At 36.3% G+C, this 22,425-nt stretch overlaps 1 protein-coding gene across 1 annotated transcript in view; it reads right to left on the bottom strand.

Moving 5' to 3' along the window:
• DLG2 (discs large MAGUK scaffold protein 2) overlaps positions 1-22,425 on the bottom strand; it is an 856,812-nt gene that overhangs the window by 245,047 nt on the left and 589,340 nt on the right. Inside the window, exon 12 of the mRNA XM_013943075.2 lies at positions 4,367-4,435. Within this exon, the coding sequence (XP_013798529.2) occupies positions 4,367-4,435 (69 nt within the window). The remainder of the gene's footprint in view (positions 1-4,366; positions 4,436-22,425) is intronic.

The following is a 22,425-nucleotide window of genomic DNA, read 5'->3' as shown; positions in this document are numbered from 1 at the left end:
TTATTTCAGATAGCCAAAGGGCACTAGCACTGCATGGACTTGAAAAAGGCAATTCAAATAGAGAGAGTTTTCTTCTGTTAAGAAGATTCTTCTTAATTGCATCGAATGGAGAAAGCTAGGATAAATGGAGAATGTGCCCCTGTGTAAGATGTTTTAAAATCTGATTAATCACACAAGACAAAAATTGAAATGCGAAGTGGCTGAAGGCTTGGTATTGAATAAGCACATGCCCGTATTTAAAAGACATCAAGGTTTAGACAAAAGCAAATTTAGCTTATTTAAATTTTCTTTTATATCTTCTACAACTCTGCTTCACAACAATTTAAAGAAAAAGGTATCTGTAGTGCTCTTACCTACTCACATCACAATATCACCTAAAATAACAATGCCAGCTTCTGTGGCCTCCTGGTTATTACTTTTTCCCCTATTACTCCCCCCTTAGGAACAGCAAAAGCTTTCCATTCCAATGTGAAACAACACTGCCCCTTGCCTTCCTACGCAGCCCTCCCTTTGATCTACTTTGGCCGTGATGTTACCAAAACGCTGCTATCTGACAGTGGTAGGCAGCTGCAAACCTTCCTGTTCCTCCAGGCCCCCGTACTTTAACATCTCATGGCCTAAGAAAGGCTTAACCCAGCATTTTACACATCCTTGTTGTACCTGACCCTGTGGGGTCTGATCCCTGCTCTGTGCCTTTAACTATTGTTATTTCAGCTATGATTAAAAATAACAAAATTAAGGAAACCTTCCTCTTATCTATTGCTGTTACACTGCATCACAGTCCAGAGGAGCAACTTTGACCTTCTCAAATATAGACAACGTTTTGGGCAGGTGCAGAGTGTTCATTTTCATTACAACCCATAATTGATCAGTAACCTGCTATTTCATTTTACTAAATGTTCTCATTCTGATGCACAAGCAGCTAAAGCAGTCAGTCCTTTAGAAGATGTTCATTTATTATATCACATAGCATAATACAATTTTGCTTAGTATAGTTACTCCTTCCGCTTGAAATGAGTATTTTTCTTGGCTATTTGACTAGAGCTTCCTTGGCGTTTCTTGTTGACTGATTGTTAGTATTAACTATAGAAGCAATACTTTATCCTAATTTTAAGGCTGACTACATTTTTTATGCAGTTATTCCCCAAACATCATGTCTAACTTGTCACAAACTTTGAAGTATATTTAATACAAAGGAACCTACTGGGAGCCAGGCTTCAACCTGAATGATGTATGCATGAGTGCACTGGCTTATACATGTGCAACTTTGTTTGTTTTGTGGGAACCCCTCTGGACTTCGACAGTCTTTCATTTTGTCCTTTGTAGAGAAATTAAAGCCTGCACACCAGGCAATGTTTTCTGCTTACAGATAGCAAGATGGAGCTGGCATGCAAGAATAATTCCTCATTTGAAAAGTGAAACTGGTCTGCATTTTTACCTTGATGCCTGACATTTATCTTAAATGCACAGGTGTATGTCTCCCAGATTTGAGAAATCTGATTGAACTCTACAGTGGCAATGTTGGACAGTTAATAGGCTCTGTAACTTCGAAGGGAGATGATTATTCCAGTATACTTATTCATTTATAGTTTGTCTCACATAAGCATGTGTCTCTCTTGCCACAATCTAGGAGGTGCATTATTTATATGCTAACAATCCAAAGCAAGTCCTGAAATCTTCATCTCTGTTGCACCTGCTGTACCAACACAGCAACTGTATACTAGAAAGGTTGCTTTACACCCTGCTTTCAAAAAAACTATTAGTTATACATCAAAACCACTTTTCTATAATATTTTCAGGAGTTGTTAGCATGAGTGCTCCAGCTTTTCAGTTTGTAAGCAAAGCTTGATGAAATGGAAATGGTGATAGGCAAGCCGAATCACACTGTCAAGAGACAGGAACTATTCAAAGGCTAAGAGAATATCTAAAAATAGCAGTGCCTCTAAGTAATGTTTTGAAATATCAATACACAGTCCTTCAGTAGCAAGCACCCAGGATTACTTTATATATAGGATATTTTGGAAACACAAAGCAGTCTGTAATATCTTTCCTGTTCAGAATAAAAATTCTTACCCTTAGTCATGGTTCAAATGCTGTTTATTTATATATCAATATTTATATATATATATATGAGACACTCAGTCATATTGAGAAATTATTTAAAAATTTCCATCAAAACACTCTCAATAAAGTAAGTTGAAATCCCACTTTCTAAGCAGCTCAGCAGAAGAGATGACTGGTATAAATGGTAGCATGTAAGATACAGTTTAGTCCAAATGTCTACTGCAAAAAGAATAGGTATCATAGACCACTAAAGTTATAGCTTTGTCAGACAGTACAGCAGGATTTTCAAGTAAGAAGTTTTCATTTTCATCCAGTAATTTTCCTGTTTTAAATTTTCACAGTTAAAATCATTCATTAAAACCATTTCAAAATACTCAGATTAACAACATTTTCAAAAGCAAACATTATAGTTTTCTTGTTTTTAAACCATGCAAATAAAACATTAGGGAAGTTACCAACGAGATTATGCTAACTTTAGAAAATACTTCTACGAACAATGACATCAAACACCTGTGAAGTTCATGCCTTTATACGTATGATAAATCCGTTCACCTCATGTGCTGTTATTGAACTGTGAAGGATATATGGCTTGAATATAAAGAAAACTTAGGCTTTAAGGACATCTTAATTTTTTTTACTTTGATACCTATTTTTTGCTATACGTGAACTCCACAAAAGCATGCCTTAAAAAATAAGAATTGGTTTTAAGTGCAATCTCATTACCTAGGTTAAACATCTATCAAAGTTTTTTAAAAATCTGTTCTAGACAGCTCAATTATCACATATTCAACAAGATGGAAAGGAATAAGTGCCAGTGAATCCAATTCTACCTATATTTCTTTGTCCCTTCCATATTTCAGTTCTACTTCACAGGACCCAGTTATTCTACTACTTAAATGACTACACAGTCACATATAGCCAGCAAGCAGGCCACACATCTAAGCATGTGCTAGAAAGTCTCCTAGATAAAGCAGCCACAAAGTGCATCTCAAAAGCAGTATTATGAATCATTTTAATAGAGGATTGATGGAAACCCAGTTCCTAAAAGAGAAAAATAACTTTGTTTTGACCTCAAATTGTATTAACTATAAACATATTTAGCAGCATGGATTTCACCAAAACATTAATATAAATCGAGCTTTGCTATAATGGAATATTTAGGGCTGAGCTGATTACTTATATTTGCTCAGCAGTATAACAGGCTGACAGATCTTCTTTCCTATGTAGAATGAAATATGACTCAGTTTAAGTTGATTAGTAATAATTACAAGCCACATATTCTTCTATCTCCCAAACAGCAGGAGATCTGTAATATCAATTGCAGATTTCTCGTGCTCTAATGAATCATACACAATATATGCAAGCTGTGTGCATGGCCAGTACAGATTTTGCAATTTATCTAAAAATTTACGTAGACAGTTTGATATTCCAAATTCCAATAGGAATTGAAACCGGCAGGGTACCTTGTGAATTATGGAGTCCAGCAGACCAAGTCAAAGACATCATAATAAAATTTCTTTCCTTAAATCTCAATTTAGCAATTTTGGGGGGGAGGGGGGGCAATCACTATTTTAATTGATAAGCTTGTTGTTGAAGCTTGTTTTTTCTTATTTCTAACATCAATTTGGCAACTATGCCAGCCAGTGCAACCAAAATTTAAGCGATTCAATGTTAAATATCAGCTCTTCTGATATCATAAAGATGCAATAGTGTCAACTGCAGTTGTGAATTATTCACTTTTTACCCAAATAGTTTTGTTAAGGTGGAGTCAGCTAAGTACTCTGAATTATGCTTCTGCAATTAATTTTTATATAGACAAAAAAAAAAAAAAATATATATATATATATATACACACACATACACACACCAGCATGGGATTATTATTCTATATCAGTACTTCTACCTTAGTTTTGGACACTCTTAGCTTTGTCACAAAGAGCTCATGCAAACATTAAGACAACAGAGTAAGCCCTTGGGGGATTTCCATGATTAGTGGGAATCATTTTACAGCTAACACATGTAAACATTAACTCTAGCCAAGCGAGGTGAATTGAAGTAGTAGTAGTCAGTATACCTCCATGACACATATTCATGGCTCTGTGAAGGCCAAACCTTTCACTATAAATATCTCAAGAGAATTAGTACTAATTTGAACGTATTTATATTTACTTGTGCATCTCACAGATTTAATCATTGTGGTATGCAATATGTCGATAGCTTCTATGTCTACGTGGTCAAATCACTTTCTGGCTTAGTGATATCTGAGAGCTCTACAGGCAGCTTCGACAGAGAATCATCTTACCCTTCCACAGAAATGGTCCGCTGTAAGCTCACTGTGGGTGGACGTGTCGCAGTGCTGTGCTGGGAATGACTGTATGACCAAGGAAGAATAGAGAGAAGTATTTGTTAAAGAAATAGAAATTTCTCGTGTTCTTACTGTCTCTAACAATTTAGTTAACATTAAAACAGAAGTAACAATCAGATTATTTTGTGTGTCCCTAATGCATTTTGACTTCCGTGATGCTGATCAATTCAAAAAAAGGCTCAACCCAACAATCTGTTGTTTAATAACAGGTCTCATTCCTCATTAAAAACAGACAAGGAAGAGAATAATTCTCCCTTATCTTTTCTCTTTTTAAATATATAGATATAATTCAGGTACTTAAGTAACTCAGATTTTAATCGTTGTTCTGAAAAATATACTAATCATAAAATACAAAACTAATTTGAGTGAGAGGTATAATAGTAAAGCATGATGTTCTCAATGTAGTTCTTAGTGTTTGTCAGACAGAATGCTTAGTGAAGGAGTACGCATGCTACTTATAACTGCACCATAATATAACTCTGAATTGTACAATTTTCAATCAACATTCACTATGCCTATTATTTCTATGAGATTTTAGATAGCTTGAGTTATTCCACATAAAATCTTATCAACCTAAGGCACAACATTTAGAAACAACATGAAATTTTCTAAGGAAAAAATAGCCTTTATGAGAACCACATTAACAGTAGAAAAATTATTTTGATTTTAAAACCAGAGGTCTAATGGCTTCTCTTGTATGTTGTGTTGTCATGACTCGGGAACCTCAAAAATTGTTACTATCTTACATAAATCCAGCATATTATGCAGTATATATTAACTTCAGTATTGTACTACAACCTATAGAATATCGCTGAATACCTGCATGTAAATATAAATTGATAGTAACACAACTTCAGTCAATGGCAGCGCGTTAAAAAAAAAAAAAAAAAGCAGAAGCATCTGCATTCTATGACTGGTTTAAAATCCAACATTACATAGTGAGATCAAGAATTAATAATGAAAAATACACATTTTTTAAAAAATTAAGGCAATTTTATATTACTGAGTCTGCTAACTGCAGATTTTGTCTTGCTTTCGAACTTTGTATACAACTAAAGCTGTTTGTTCAGAAGAAACAGAGCTTATTTTCATTAAGAGCTAAGATATTCAACATTAGTGAGCAATATATCTATTTTACAAGCATTTTCTCCTGTAGCAAAGCGAATATTTGCTGTCTGACAGAGAAGATGTGATTTTTCTGGGTAGCACATAGAGTTGTGAAACATGATATCATGTCACAGGACAAACAAAAGGTCTGCTGCTTGGTTGTATTTCCAGCTGGGACCATTATACTCTTGCTTCATTTTAGGAACCTGCTGTACTCATCCATGTGCTAAATATTTCAGAAGGTATATGGGAAAATATGTTCCCCTCACAAGAAGAACTGCAGAGCTTTTATCTATTTTATCACAAAGCACAGGATGTACAGAAGTATCAGGAGTCTCCTCTGGTGTCATGGTATGAACAGAATTGTTGCTGAGTTGAATGAGCACTGCCAAATAATATTATATGAGTATTAGTTACAATTTCACAATGAATTTGCTTCTTGCAAATGACTTAGAACGTATATTTTTAAACTACCTTATTCTAGTGTTCATGCATTTTTTAAAACTTAAGGGTTAGGTTGTGGCTTTTCTTTTGTCCCTCTCGCTCTACAGAACTGGAAGGGAATGTATGTCCTTACAGTCTTATACTGGCCTCCCATACTAAAAGAATAAGGGGTAGGAGAAGAACAGCCTCCACAACGGAGCAGTTCCCCTGTACACATGAGAAGGAAGTGGTATAGCAGAGCCATAATTCCTCCTTCTTTTCTCCATGTCACTTGGCTCTCCAAAACATTATTCTCCAAAGTTGCACCAAGAAATGCAAGAGTATGGCTGGCACAAGGAATAAGAATCCCGTGGAGAGGAGGGAAGATGATGCATGTTGTGGCCCTCTAAGTTGCACTTATTACAAAGTCTATTTGCAAAGAAAGCATGACAAAGCCATTCCTGAGCTCTACTGCTGATGCCAAATGCTATATACTTTGTGGGAAAGAGAGGTTTATTAACAAGACATGGCAAGGTAGCAACTGAATGATTGACTCAGCAATCTGGCTGCATATTTCACAAATATTTGCACACGACATAGTGTAAATCTCAGCCAAACCCCTCAGACTTAAGTACTCTTCTCCTGTTTTTCAAAGGAATGCTGCCATAGCAAAAGGAATCATGATTCCAGAAAAAGAAAAAAAAAAGGAATCTGTCACTTTTTCAAGATCTCCTCCTTATTAGAGCCATAACATACTGTTACAAGCAGAGCTGCAATATTTATACCCAACCATGACTAACTGAACTGGGTTGAATTGTGAAAGAATTTTTTCTTTTCCCGAAAAAGATTTTAGCATTTCCCTATTTTTAATACCAGAAAATTTATTTATAAAATTCTGACCAGCTTGAAAGTGAGCAAAATTAGGAGAGCATTAAAGATAGGATTTTCAGCTGTTAAGTACAAAAAGTAAATAATTTCCTATCTACCTTCAGAATTAATAACAGAAAAGGTCACAAAAATATCTTGAATAATATAGTTGGGGTGGCTATGTTTGAATGTTGCAAGTAAAAGAACAGGCCACACTCACCAGAGTAATTTAGGGAATAGTGAATTATTGCTCTTGTACTGAAATTGCCAAAATGAAAAGAGGGGCCAATCTGATCCCTGTACTAGACTTTCAGTCCCCACCTTAACAGCAACGATGCATTTTACTGCCGAATTCAACTAACTTTGAGGATTGGTACTTAACCCAGGTTATTTAGTGTGAAACCTAAAGATTATAACCTCTCAGACAGATCGCATTGTTTAAAATCGTTTTATATAATGGATGAATAAAGATTGAGATTTTTGTCATTATGTGATTCATGATGGCTTTATAAAAGAACGGCTGTTTGACACTGCACACTCTTCAACACGGAACAAATTCTCTCTCTGCATGTATACTGACCCAGACCTAAAGCAGGGATTGTTTGCACTCATAAGTTTATTTTTGCTCTTCAGTATTCATTGAACAACTTTTTATAAATACAAATTACTATTCTTTAAAACATAGCATTACTATTTTCAAAGATAGTCAAAAACACTAATTATAAGCTTGCTAAGCAATATCATTGTTGGAACGTAAAATTGGAATGACAGCAAACAACATTTCCAGAAATGATTAGGAGCACCAGGTTCCTTGATTTTGGTGCCCAGTCTAAAACACTTCCAGAGACCTGCTTTGCCAAAAGTAATCCGTTTCAGAAAATCAGACGCGTAACGTCTCATCAGAGGAGCAGGGTACCCAGAACCCCCCAGTCACTCTCCACAGTTATGTGAGAATTCATATCACGCCGTCACTCCTACTGGGCAGTTACCCCAGCACAGTAATTGTTATGGGGGTAGGAAGCAGCCACATCAAATTAACCAAAGCGTTATCCAGAATTACGTAGAATGACACAAGAAACCTTATACCTTACTTGTTCTAAGTGAGGAGCTCAAGTATTGGCAATATTCCCCTCCTTAGACACCCCTTTCAAATACCAGATATTTGTGGCATACAGTTCGAGTGAAGCCTTAGTCTCTTTTTTGCAAAAAATAATTCTTACTTGGTATTATTAAATCTCTTTTTTTGGGAGGTCATTTATAAAATGTGATGCTCAGTACAAGTTTATGTCTTCTAAAACATCGCCACGAAAACATTGCCAGCTGAAAATTAAAACACAATTTAATAACTGTTTGACAGAAGTGGTTATTCAACTGGAGACAGAAATAACATTTTGATGTCATTCCTAACTGACTGTCTGACTTTAAAAGATACAGCTCCTGATGACTTCTTTGACTTCTGTCAAAGTGGTGGAACCAGCAGAAATACTTAACATACTTGTGCATGTGCCAAAGATCATGTGCCACACACTTTGCAGTATAAAAGAAATAAAATATCTAATGAGTTACTGCCACTGACATTTTCCACAGAGTGCTTAAACATTGACACGGTCCTATCGAGATATTTAGGTAAGAAGCATATTTTTCAACTCACAGATCTAAGTATTCAAAGTTTGCCATTTAGGCTTATAAAAATGTTACCCTTTCTCTCAAATGTTACAGAATTAACTTCTCAATAGCTTTAATCATAATAAAAATATATTTCAATATACTACTCAGAAGTACTCCAGCCACCCAATTTGGGTTTTCCCTGAAGAAATGAATCTCACAAACTCTTATTCCTGTAAAATATTACAGTTTTAACTTAATTTCATTTAATTTTAGTTCATTGAACCAATGGGAATATACTATTTGTGTAAGACAGTTTATATGAGTGAAGGAACAAAGAACATGATTCTAAATACAAAGACAAAGGGCAAAATAGGAAAGAAAAGAGCTCATCTCTCTTTTTTAATGTGTTTACACTGTTGGTGTTTGTTTTAAACCTGTTTCTGAGGCAAGACCTGCTGTTTCATGTCTTTGTACAATGCTAAGAATAGGTAGAGCAGCCTGGTGTCAACATATTTTTGAAACTATTATTATGGAAATAACAATGTCAATAATACTATACTAACAATAAGGGCAGCTGCCTGTCTCCTTGGTTTTAATTCTGTTTGAGGCCAAGGGTGCTTTAAATGCATTTCTGCTGCGTGGGTGGTGCTGAAACTGGAGGTAGCACCATTAACCCTTCGTCCCTCTTTAAGGCTGACAGGCACAAATGCCTTCCCCTCACAACTGCTGTGACACTTCCTCCCATTCACCAATACATGATATACCAGTGACACCACCACCTGTGGTGAAAAAAGCACATTAGGGAAGTGTTTATTGTGTTTTAAATTTCTGTAATGCAATCTCGCAACTAAAAAAGGAGGAACCAGCATTATGGGATCAGACAGTTTGCTGCATGACACTAATCAGAGTTCATCCATTGAAAGTGGAAGAAAGAAGTTTCTACAACACCTAAAATTTCTTCCCTTTTCTCTTTTGCATGTATAAAAGTAACACACATCATCTTTACGCACAGGGTACTAGAAAAGCCATCAACTTTCACCTCCCAGCCAACCTCCTACCAACAAGAGTTGTCCTCCATTTGCCAGAACCCTGATTTAGGAATTCTTTCTTTCCAATGTATCTTTGCTTTGACAAGTCAAAACTGACTGCTTAAAACTCTTTGCCTCTTTTGCTTCTTTCTAAATGTCTTTGCTTCCTAAATCAGTTGATTTCAGCTATTGACAAGAGTTTTCTTGCACTTTCTCCTAAAGACTTGGTGCTCTGGCTCCTGCCCCAGTCTGGATAGAGACATCAATGAACAACGAACAATGCTCCCGAGTTCCTAACTCTGAAGCTGTCACACAGAGGAAGAGTATATAAACTGCATTTGCCTATCAATACATTCCATGCAAAAGAATAATATAAAACTAGAGCTGAGGGTTATTCTTTATAATTCACAATATTTAAAAAAAAAAAGACCAATAAATACAATACCAAAAAAGTTCTACCTGGGCAGTGGTGATGGAAATGCTAATACTATTTGTTTTTATGATGTATTTTCAGCACTCTGTTTCTTATGTCAAGGACTGGAGGTAGCAGTGTGGTTGTTTATAAAGCTTCTAACCCATTGCTTTGATAAATGTAAAGGTTTAAAAAGCAGAGAACTGGGCAGCATGCTTTAATTCCATTAATGTGGAGTTTTAATTCAGTTCAGTGAAGTGAAACCAGCTTTTCCTGATCCTGCCAACAGCTAAACTTCTAACTTAAATGAGGTTTTGCTTTCCTATGGGATTAATTAAAAGACCAGAGAGTGCTTTTTCAGTATTAATTTTATCTCAGCTACAAACAGCTTGCTAATATCCAGTACTGACAGTTACTGACCCATAATAGAAGTAGCAAACTAACCAAACAGCCTCCCATCAGAAGTAAATAGGAAGCTTCAGAGAAAAGAACATTCAACCCTGCTACTTTCAGATCACCCTCAGGCAACAAAGCCACACATGAGATGCAACATAGTCTTTTCATGCACAGGCACATCCAGTGGGGATTTTTGGAGTGAATTAGCAACTAGATCTCATTTTTTAAAATGGTATCTCAATATATTTTGTACAAATAGTATTGCTAGGCTAAATAGTCAATGGAAAAAAGAAAAGACATGAAATGAAGGATTAAGCCGTGACTCTGCCTACAACCACGTAGAAGAAGGACCACATTACATCTCTGTTCAGGTCCTCTGGACTACCTTCTCCCAAGCAAGTGAAGTCAACAAGGTTGCTCACCTCTTCCTTCCCTCCTTCCTTCCCCACACAAGAGCTGAAGAGAGGTGGTTAGCTACATGCCCTAACTTAAAGTGTCTGAGTTAAGGCAGCACTAAATTAGCATCAATGTAGGAATACAGAAGAATGCAAGGAGAAACTGTGACTCAGAGGAATGTTTCAGAAATGCAGTGGTTCCTGGAATTCAGCTAATTATACACCTCTGCTAGCAGTGTGCCTAAGTCAGCACCTGTGTTCAAAGCGGTGAAACATCCACTGATTTCAAATCTCTCTCCTTACAGCTGAGGTAATTGTCAGAGGCAATGATAAGCTTCAAAATATATGAAGAATATGCTTATCTTAGATGGAATTTTTATCTTAGTTTGAAATATAATAGTTTAAACAGCTGAAGAATTTTGGAACTGTATGTGTGGCAAAATGAAAATCTTTAAGAATACTATTGAAAAAAGTAGAGAGGTTATATTGTTGGATAAAATTTCACATGCAGTCTAATATTTACATAGGTAAATACAGACTAAGAAATGTGAAGAAAATAGTACTGAGAAAACTAGACATATTGAATGAAAACTGTAAGAAAAATACTGTGGCAAATTGATATGGAATTAAGTGCAACAGGTGCTTAAGGTGCATGAGACTTGTTTTAATGACTCAAGCATGGTATGTTGTTTTTTGGCAGGTTATTCTGTTCTAGCCTTAACTGTTAGGTACTGACTTCTGGTTTATCATACTTTTTTTTTTCTTTTGCTTAAATTCCTCCCTTTCATCCCACCATTCTTCTTATTCATTAGTTTTCGTGCTCATACCTTCTCCTCATATTTTGAAGGAACTTGGATTTTTAGAAGTGGGACATCTAAGTCTCCACAACATTCTGTTGTTGTTCAAAAAAACCCCAGTTTCAAGTCTTTCTACTAGCCTCCTTTTTTTTTTTTCTAATTCCTGTTGTTTATATTACTTGATCAAGACTCCACCTGAGAGCTCACATATTCACTGATGAAGTTAGTTTGAGAATTTATAACACATGAGGACTGAGGTTTACTTGTCAAAATATTTGTAACAAGTGAAAAACTTGAGTTGGGTCAGGATGGAGAAGAAAAAAAGAGGGAAAAGTAGAAAAGAGAAAATCTCACCTTCTCACCTGCTTAACCAATGTCACATGGAAATGGTCCATGAACATAACAATTGAGTCTGGCTTTAATTACAGTTGTGAAAGACGATGTAGCGCTACTTTCGTGAACTTAAACAGGGAACATTTTTTAGGAATGACAGAAAGCACAACTTACCTGATGTGCTCTCAGTGGCCTCCCAGTTACCCACATCTCGTGGCCCCCTGGGTACCAGTGCCTGATACAATGCATAGTTTTCGATTCCTCATGGAGAAAGTGGCTGTCACCTTCCTCCCTACTGTTTGACGTGATGCTTCTGTAATTCAACAGCACTAAAGCTTTTTTGCCATCCTGCTACACTTGAATGCCATACCTCATTTACTGTTTGCTATCACTCCTAATTCCCTTTTGGCATTAGCCCTTTCCAAACATTAACATTCCAATGAATAGCAAAGGGTATAAGAGAATCTGAGACAGCTTGATCTCTGTGTGGCAGAACAACAAGTACTCTGGCTGGATGAAAAGAAATCAGCTTCACCAAAAGGAAAATGCATGCTATCTGTATAACAAAATGGCTGAAGCAATCAGGTTTTCTGTAATGTAATAAAAAGAAACACTTACTTTGGGATAAAACATCTATTAAGAGTGTCTGGAGACACTAAATAATCAGAACATGCTGAAATAATTCAAAGGCAGCATGCCAAAGATTGTGGCATTATATGGCTGGCTGGAGTCATTTAATTTCTCATTCGTTTCACATGTATCAGTATTTGCCATGCTTAATTTCAGACGCCATTATTTTTCCTATGAAAAATGGAAAGCAATACTGTTTGCAGAAATACAGTATATGCACAATTTCTTTGGGTTTTGGCGCACATGAATAGGAGCAGGAAACGCGAGTTTGCAAGTAGAAACTCAGATTCCCTGATTTCCAATCCTCTCCACTGGCCCATTCTCCTTCCCATCGCACACAGCTGGCGTAATTGCATTTACCCTCAGCACCAAGAGAAGGAGACTGTGGCTTGCTGCCACCACAGCTGAGCCCCTGCTGCAGAGCGCTCCTTCACGCAGGTGCACAGAGCTACACAGAGTGGTTTCCATCAACTGCACTCCTCACTGTCCCATAATACCATAGCTGCTATATATTTCTAGAGCTGTGAATTACTTTCATAATGAAATATATTTATTGCACACAAAGTTCATTAGGCTTTTGAGTGAATAACAAAACAAGCATCTGCATCGAAATCCCTTTCTGGTTCAAGCTAATGTGCAATGACATTAGGAAGGACTTGAAAAACTGGTTAAGTTTTAAGAAACTCTGACTCACAAAGATTAGATGGATATCAAGGAAATCTTAGATGCGCTACTAAAAACTCATAGAGACACAACAGGAATTGTGAAATACCGTAAACTAGTAAATTGTTCATACTGACACTAACAGCCAGTAAGGGCTTGAATTTCAGAAAGTGTAATGACTAGAATTTTTAGATTAACTGAATTCTTTTTGTCAAAGTTCAATTTCATAGGAGATGTGCTCAATGGAAGGATAAGAAAACAATGGTTAAACAATCAAATATCATATAATTCTGGAAAGCCCTCACATTTTCAGACACTTTTCTGCTACTGCCCTTGGAAGTTCCTCAGAAGTTACAAATACTACTTGTAAGAGCATTGACAGCTCCTTTCCCCTCAGGAATTAGCGATCCGATTCCAATTCAGGGTCCAAAAAAGGAAGTATTACGTGATTTTAACACAGAAGTCTGCAACAGCAGTCTTGCTGTTAACAAAATGGACAGAGAGTATGTCTTAATGGTTACACTGACTTTCTGTAATACTGCATTTAGGGCTTAGGAAAGCCTAGCTTTGCTTTCTCTTCTGAAGGACAGGAGTACTTCTTTGCACTGAAGATGGCACTGTCCTATGAAAAGTAATTCATAGGACTTTCATACTGCATCTACTTTTTTTAAGAGTAGGGAAATAGTAGATAAATAACACTAATGTCAGATCTCAAATAACTGTAACCTATTAAGCTACTTTGCAGGGTTTCTCTATCTATCTCCATCAAGGGAAAAATAAGAACATGAAGCTCTTCTCACGGTAGAGTTATTGGGGTGAATTTTGCTCATTCAAGAGAAAGCATATGGGTAATGACAATTAATTTAAGTGATTTAAAACAGCAACAAAAAACTGTCTGATGTCAAATCATGGCTTGCCATAAAGAAATGCTTCTATATCCCATTAGATTCTGTATCATTATATTTGCACAATAAAAATAATTCTACAGAAATTTAAGTTTTATCATTGTTTCTGCATAAGGCCAAGTTCTTTTCCTCTGCAGTTATTAACTCTCTTGTATGCATTGCAATGAACTACGCTGTCAAGGTGAAACATCCAAAAAAGGAGTGTATTCAGCTTTCAAACAAGTAGTTCATTAAAACAAAAAGATTGATCACAATAGAAAGAGCATTAAATTTTCATTATAATCTAATATATATTAGAACAGCACACTTTATATTGCGTTACTTCTGATACAATGTTTACGGCACCTGTGTGATACCTTCTGATAATGTTATCTCTCCTCTTTGGATATACATTATCTCTATGCAAGACAGCTGGGAACATGGGTTGGATATCTAAGTTTTCTTCATGGTCTAGAGGCAAGAATGTAATCCTACTGTTATTTAATCTCACTTTCTCTGTCATTCAAACCAGCTCAGCATGCATGTGTGCATGTGCAGTTATATGAAACGCAAAACCATAAATCCTAGAAAAATACACATAGAGAAAAACAAAAGTAGGAATAATGCAATAACAAACATGGCACCCCAACAGAATACAAACAAACAGGCCAATGAATGATAATTTGAAAATGCAGGAGAAGTATAAGGAACGTATTGTCAAAATGAAAGATGAATAGTGAAGAAATTCAACAGCTCAAGCTCTTCTGGTTCTAATCTCTCTTGTATATGAACCATTATTCATGTATCTTTTGAATTTGACAGAAGTTTGAAGTATCCAGCATTTCATGGGAAACCTTCAGCTTTTTCACTATCAGGTCTAAGAATGAGGTATACTTTTGAATGAGATACAAGAAGTGTTTGCAAAAGCTACTAATCTTTATGAATCTGAGGATATTGACAGTGGGAGGGTCAAACATAAACATCTCCCATAGTACAGCACTGTAACATTGTCCAAGGACATTAGCAATTCATTTTGCCTATCTTTGATTATAGGTCATAGATTAGATCAGATAAATATTGGAACAGATTATTTATATGTTCCATTACGTCAGTTCTTATACCTCTAAATTGATTGAAAAAACACCATTTATTTAAAGATGATCATTAAATTCATGCTTTGAAGAAAAATTTGGCTATTTAGGAAAGAATTGTGAAATGGATTCATGAAGAATTTTAATCTGTGGTGGTCATGAAGGTGAATTGTTTAGTTACAAACCCAACAGACAAATCAGTTGACTAAAGCCCTTTTGGAACTAGTTTTAAAAGATTTGTAACATTAACAAGCACACATACGTGGCTGAGCTGACAAACAGCCAATTTGTGAACCTTCTGGGAACTGATTTAATGTCATTAATACACTTAATAGCATAATCCTGGACCACAGCTTGAATTTCGTTCACTAAACTTTACAAACATTTCTTCTAGCTTATGGACCACTTTTTATAATTACAATCTTCTCATCAATCAGCCAAACCCAAGGTTTTGGGGTTATTCTAAGCTTACTTGAATGTGAAGGGTGAAGATGCTACCATGTTTCTACTACTTTCAGCTTCCACTCTAGATAAACAGCTATAGCCAGAAACAACTCTTGTTTTGCTGCTTCCAAGTATTTCTCCCTGCAAGTACCTTTGTACTTTGGTTCCCATATGTCACTGGCCAGAATCAATTGCACTTGGTATACGCGGAGAAAAAATGCTGTTATCTAAGAGACAACAGGGAAGCACAAGGAAGCAATGAAGCACCTCAAATTATATGCCATCAGTAAATATGGTGACAAGTGGATTTATGCCAGCGACTCATCCGGTTTTAACAAGGACTAAAACCAGAATTCCATTGGCATTTAGCATTCTAAAAAGAAACGGCCATGCAAGGAAGCTATTTTTGAAGATGGGCATCTTGTGCTCATCTTTATCCTGTGCACGTGAGCTGTGCTAGCATTGCATACTTTTGCTTCAGTTCCCCCTGCTTTATTTTTATGGATGAAGCAGTTCTATTGAGAATGCTGCAATCAATGGAACACTTCACACATAAAATATGTATGGCTGAGCTGATACAAAAAAATTGATGGCAGTGTGAGGATAAGCCCATGTATTGGATGGTCATCCACATTTTCAAATCTTGCATCTGCAAGATTGACAGGAAATTCCATGGTAATAGGCTCTGTGTTTACAATTCCTTTGATAACCTATTTTATCCCAAGTTATGACTCTCTTCCAGCTTATCAAGGATATCTACCATTAAAGCAAAAATGTCTTTAAATAATTACATTTTTAACCAGTGGAATTATCAAAATATAATTGGGTAAATACACATCAAGAAAACCAAAGAGAGCTCTTTCACCCACTGGTTACTTTCTTCTGGGTATAAATCCTCATTTTTGTACCCAAGTTAAGTTGATTGCTTGTTTCCCTCTAGCCCAAGGATAGGCCTGAAGACATTCTACACATTTAAGGCATCTAAATTCATTTTACCTTGCATCTTACTGTTAAACCTATGATAGTTACTGCACCTGCAGAATCCCTTTATATACCACCCAGGGATGACTATATACTAGTCTCAAACACAGACTCTTCCCTTTCAAAGGGAACACAGAATGTATAGATTAGATTTGGAAAAAAATCATTATTTCAGTTTATCTACTTCACAAATTCCACTCTGGACCCATTAAATATTCCTACAGTATATGTTATAGTATGCAGTTATGCCCTGGCAGAGTCCAGAGGTAAATCAAATCAAGACTCTGACAACAGCCGGCATATTACAGAAGAAAACCTGGCATAATTTGTTCTTACATCAGGTCTCATCTTGTTCTTTGCTTAGAGACTGGTTTAAGCCTTGGGAGATGAAATGTTAATATCCCTTTAAAATTTTTTATTAGGATCTATTTTAATTCACTTTGCTTTTTTGTTACCTACATAAAGGTCCAGTCCCTTTAGAATAGTACCAAGTTGCTGCATATTGGTTACTCATTTAACCTGACTACCAACATTCCCGTCCGTCTCAAGATTCTAGACAGCACACATGATACCAGTGAGAATCTTGAATTTAAACACAGGAAAAAATAAAAATAAAAACACTGCCTACTTCAGAGGTCTTCTTAAAACTTTACTTTCTACACATTTTCACTGAGGTAGTATAATATGCAAAATGGTTGTAAAGGTTTGGTAGGAAAGATTAACAACCTCCATGCGCACTGCTGGATCTCAAACGCTAAAACTAAGTGCTTGTCTGTGTGGTGCAATGACAGTACCTATATGAGTTGGTATCCTCGAGAAACCTGTACGACTTCTGTTCCCAGCAAATCTTGTACAGCCACATTATGCCACAGATACTACATAAATCCTCCTATTTGCAGCTCTGACTCACTGTATCGTGAACAGGCTAAGACTCTTGATTACAGCTTGTGCAATGTTCATTCAGGTCAGCAACTACACATATCGCTGATTATACCCAAGTCAACTACTAACCAGTTTGGGCGTTTATTGGAAGCAAAGCTAACTTGTCTAGAACTAGCTCAGGAGTATCCGAATGGTCGGGCACTGGGCTGCGCAGACACATTCCTAGTATCAGCCAGGAGCAATAAGGGACACCGAAGCACTTTCCCCGTATGGGCTTTGGGGCACTTCAGGTATCATGCTGATATTTTTCCTCTTTATGCAGCCTAATGCACTGTGACAGTTTTCATGCTGCTTTTAGGAAAAGCTTTTTTTAAGGATACAATTATTGTTATTTAGAATTCAGATTTGTCAGAAAACATTGTAATCAAATGAAAAGTAATTTGTGGTGTGTAAAGCAATACACATCAGTGTAGTCGCACGTTCTGGAGTTATATTCTTTTTTTGGCTCCCCCCTCTATCACAATGGAGTGATTTCTATGGTGTAAAAGCCAAGTCCAATAATGATCCTCAAAAGATATGGCATGCAACTCCAATTATCTGTGGAATGATTTATTTTCTGAATGGAATATGGAAATATTCTGGAAAAAGAAATTCTCTATGCACGTCTTTGGGGGCTGTAATGTGTCTGCTCTACTACATTTTTTAACAATATTGAAATTTTAATTTTGAAAGTCCGACTAAATATTCCTCTTCTTCCCTTTGTCAGTTACAAAAACAGATTTTATTATCTTAACACTTCCAATGACCTAGCTTTTTATGCAGTGATAGCAGTAGTTTTATGCACTATTAGCAATATTGAAAAAAACAACAAAACACAGATATGCTGGATGCTTCTAAGACTATTTATTAAAAATGAAATAAACACCTTTTAAAGAATATATTGTTTAAGATCCCAAAACATTAACAGATTCTGCATGTAAATTTACAATGACAACTTAGCTAAATTTAGTCCCAACCCTAAAAGGTCAGTTGCATAACTAGACTTTCCCAAAGTTCAGGAACGTTTAGTGCTTGTAACCCTTTCTGCACATGTAATGTGCAGCTCTTTCTTTCTTTCTCAGCAAAACCGAACTCACTTTTCCCATTAACTTCATATTGAAACAGCACCTTATAATCACTACCGCTTAAGATGAACTTCCGTGTCAGTTTGTCCTACTGTTGCAAATTGGCGCTGAATATCACCGCGCAGATGCATATATGTTTTATCAGGGACAGTTTTGTCTTGTCGTTTTCAGTGTCTCCTATCAAAAAATCAAGTTTGTGATTTTGCATTTCCTCTGTATGTGAAAAGGATAAATGAGCATGACTGCTTCTCCTCTCTCTTTTCTGCTTCCCCTCCATCCCAAGTGCTATTTTTCAAAATAATAGAGCATACAATCAAAATGCTCCGGTCTTTTAGAAACTGTAAAATACAGTAACCATGTAACTTGGTCAAAACTTTAACTCTAAATGTCGATCTATCTTCCCCTTTCACTGTGTTAGTTATAAAATCAAGTTTCAGTATGTTAGAACTCCCAAGGACCTTGGGATTTCTCATTGAATTTTCGTAGTGGTAGGAAATGTAACCTCTCTCTGGTGAGGATATTTTTAACTGTAATAATCAGGAAATCCAGAACAGACTCCATTTTGAAACTATTTGAAATTTTGAAGATTTGAAGCTATATTTAGATCTCACTGCAGGTTACATCATTATAAGTTAAGTCTACAGTAAAAAAAAAAAAAAAAAAGCATTTTTAAGTAATTACCAGATAATTTGGGTAGCCAAACACCAAGTAACTTCAACCACCTGAGAAATGCAATAATAGCTTTAAAATATTCTTCTTAAAGGACTCAGTTGCTATTTCTCACACCATCTAGGGAAGTGAGAAAATAAAGAGACAAGTCCACGAGATTGCAATTGCTTTAATTAGGAATTTAAAAAAAAAAGGTCTAGAGTTCTTGTTTCTGTATATTTAGACTGCTTTCTTTTTGAAAATATAAATTACAGGTGAGGAAAAGGAAAATTCAGCAACCAAACTGGGTCGCAGAAAGAAAGTGTCATCATTTGCAAAGCGATTATAAGCCAAACTACAGAATTTAAACAGAGATTCTTGCCTGTATGTCTTTGGCCCTTATTTCTTTAATAGCTCATGTTTTACTTTCAAATGCAGTTTTGATACTTCCAAATCTGTATTTTATTGGAAATCAACTGGACTTTGACTGACGAGTGCATATGAAAGTTCATCTTGCCTTTTACAAGAGGCTATTTTGTCACTAGGCTAGTGAATCACTCAAGTAATTTTCAAAAAAGTTTTTCAACACTTTTTGGGTCTATCAAATGCTACAAACATTTGTGACTATATTTACATGAAAGTAAATTTAAATCAATAAGAAAGAGTTCAGCAGTCCTCTCCACACTAAAATAAAAGCTTAAGCTAAAATAAGGACTGTGTTTATTCAAAACCTACCTAGTATTTAAAAACATCTCACTAGCTGCAACACTTGTACATAAACATACCATGTAGGTAAAGGAGAGTACGTTTAGTTTTGCACAATTTCGTTTTCCTCTCTGCTATTTTCATAAACCAACTTGTAGTATTTGTGTTCCCAGACTGAGTCAGGGAACAATGTACAGCAACCCCACCCCAAAGTCTCACCTGAGACTTTCAGTCCAGCTCAAATTCAGACAAACAAATTAAGTTTTAATGGTTTGCCTATCATTACCTATATCGCACCAAAGTCTCTGCAAACAGATGGTTCCAATTACATAGCTGATATTTTCAAGGAGAAAAAAATACTTTATTAAAATAGGAAATGTGATGAATAAGGATAAATAAATACTGCTGCAGTAACAAGAGATGTATATGACCATTTCCTAATGATGGCTGTATGTCCTTTCAAAAAAACAAAGAAATGGCAGAAGAACCTGTTCCCACTGTTTTAGCCTTTGGTTACTGGAGTCAATTTTCCCTTTTACCATAGGAAATCATTATTATTATCCCTGACCCCATAAAGGTGCCAGGTACACTCTGACAGTGGGGAAAAAAATCTGAAAAGGAAAACAAAAATATGCAGAAATTTTACAGTGAAGTAGAACAAGGAGATGGATCCCATCATCTCAGGAGTTTTTTTTAATCTCTGATTTGTGACTATTCTGTTAACTAACATTATAATCTTTTAGGATAGGAGAATTAAAGTGCTGTGAACTCAGTGACTACAAGTGATGAGGAGCTAGTTTAAATGTGTCCTTCAGATTGGAACTCCTTCCATAACAGTACCCTCAAAGCAGCTTACAGTATCGTTGGCCTAGCACAGACGCAGAAAAGAGTGTCACCTCAGGATTTCTACGCCATGTGCACATTTTGAGACAAATCCTGTCTGAAGTCAGACCTTACCTGGCTTAGCAAAACCAACAGCAACTGACGTATTTGCAAGTATTTACATATGTGGCTTATGTCAACAGTGATAAATGGTGATACTTAGATATAGAATATTATTTAGCGGCCTGACTCGACACTACATTACTCTAGTGAAATTACAGTAGTGTAAACCAAGAGTAGCACAGGGCTGAGGTGAGGCTCATTATCATTGTCATTATAGTATTCCTCTATAGTATTTCAAAGGCAAATTACACATATGTAATTAGAGGTCCCACCTGCTTTCAGCGATGCCTCCTATCACTCCACTTGATACTAATGATCACTCTTCTTTATGCAGTGCAGAAAATCCTATGTATCTGCACCTGCTGGAAATATCTTTTAACTCTGAGGGCTACCGTTAGAGTCTGTGAACGCATGTCACATATTTCGGAATAGGACAAAATTGAAGGAAAGGCTTAGTTTGCCGAGGGCCACAAGATGTATCAGTGATACAGGCAAATTTCTCAATTCCCAGCTCTTTGCTGTAACTGGTAGGCTTTCCCACTCTTTTGTGGGCAGCTACTACCCTGAAAAACATTCTTCTTCAAACAGGTAGAGCATAGGTAACCACAGGGTAGCTTTATTTATCGTGTCTCCACAGTAATATGACTTCGTTTCTAAGCTGAAAGAACTCTCTCTTGGGGTAAAAAGAGTAATTTGTTCTCCCGGTTAAATTGTTTCTTGTTTTTCCTGCCAGCCGAGAGTCTGGCAATTACTGTGACAGATGTAGCAATGATTTTTATGATGTAGAAACTTGTCCACAGAAATGAAACTGAAATCTCCAAACTAATTTCTCACCTCGGCCTTTTAGACAGTTGTCAGGTAAGAATTGTTATTGACTTTCATCACTTTGGACAAGATTTGAATTAGTGAATGGCTCCATTAAGTTGTTGTTATAGCAGTCCTGTGCAGAGTGACACTGTATGCCAATTTTTTTGTCATTTATTCTGAATACCCCCAAGCCAGATATGGAATCAGCATTAAAAACGTGGGTTTATATTTCTCTGAAGCCTCAATTCTTCACTGTATATAGCCAGTGCCTGCGCTGTAACCAGTGTTAGGTGGGTGAACAGCATCCTCTGAAGCGTGCACCAGGCAAAACTTCTATTTCCAAGGTCGCAGTCCACCTCACTTTCCCCACACTGGATGACTGACTGCCCTGGCCAAATTCCTCAAGCAGGAACCAGTTAAAAATAGCCTGATACTTTTCTAGTCTTCTGGATCCAGCCTTCCCCACTGATCAAAAAAAAAAAAAAAAAAAAAGGAACTGGTGGTCGATACTTTGGGAGTATTTTCTGTGCATTACTTAGAGATTGACTTTCAGAGCTTGATTATAGGCTTGGGAGGGAAGGAGACATCCTTCCTTTGTTCCAAAATGTCTCTCCGTAATCATAGCTGCAGGCAAATTTTTATACACGTAATTTATAGATGTTTTCTTAGCAAGAACTAACTGACACTGTTTCTTCTTTAAAGACACTGTAAGGAAAATATTGCTATTTAACTAAACTTTGTTAATATTTCTGTCCTTTTTATGAGCTAATAACAATATACAGCTTAATTTCCCTGGGAGCAGAACATGAACAAAAGTAGATACATA

Source organism: Apteryx mantelli, chromosome 1, assembly GCF_036417845.1.
Source record: "Apteryx mantelli isolate bAptMan1 chromosome 1, bAptMan1.hap1, whole genome shotgun sequence".
Classification (NCBI taxonomy): Eukaryota; Metazoa; Chordata; class Aves; order Apterygiformes; family Apterygidae; genus Apteryx; species Apteryx mantelli.
Note: the sequence above shows the minus strand (reverse complement) of the source record. Positions and strands in the feature narration are given on the sequence as shown.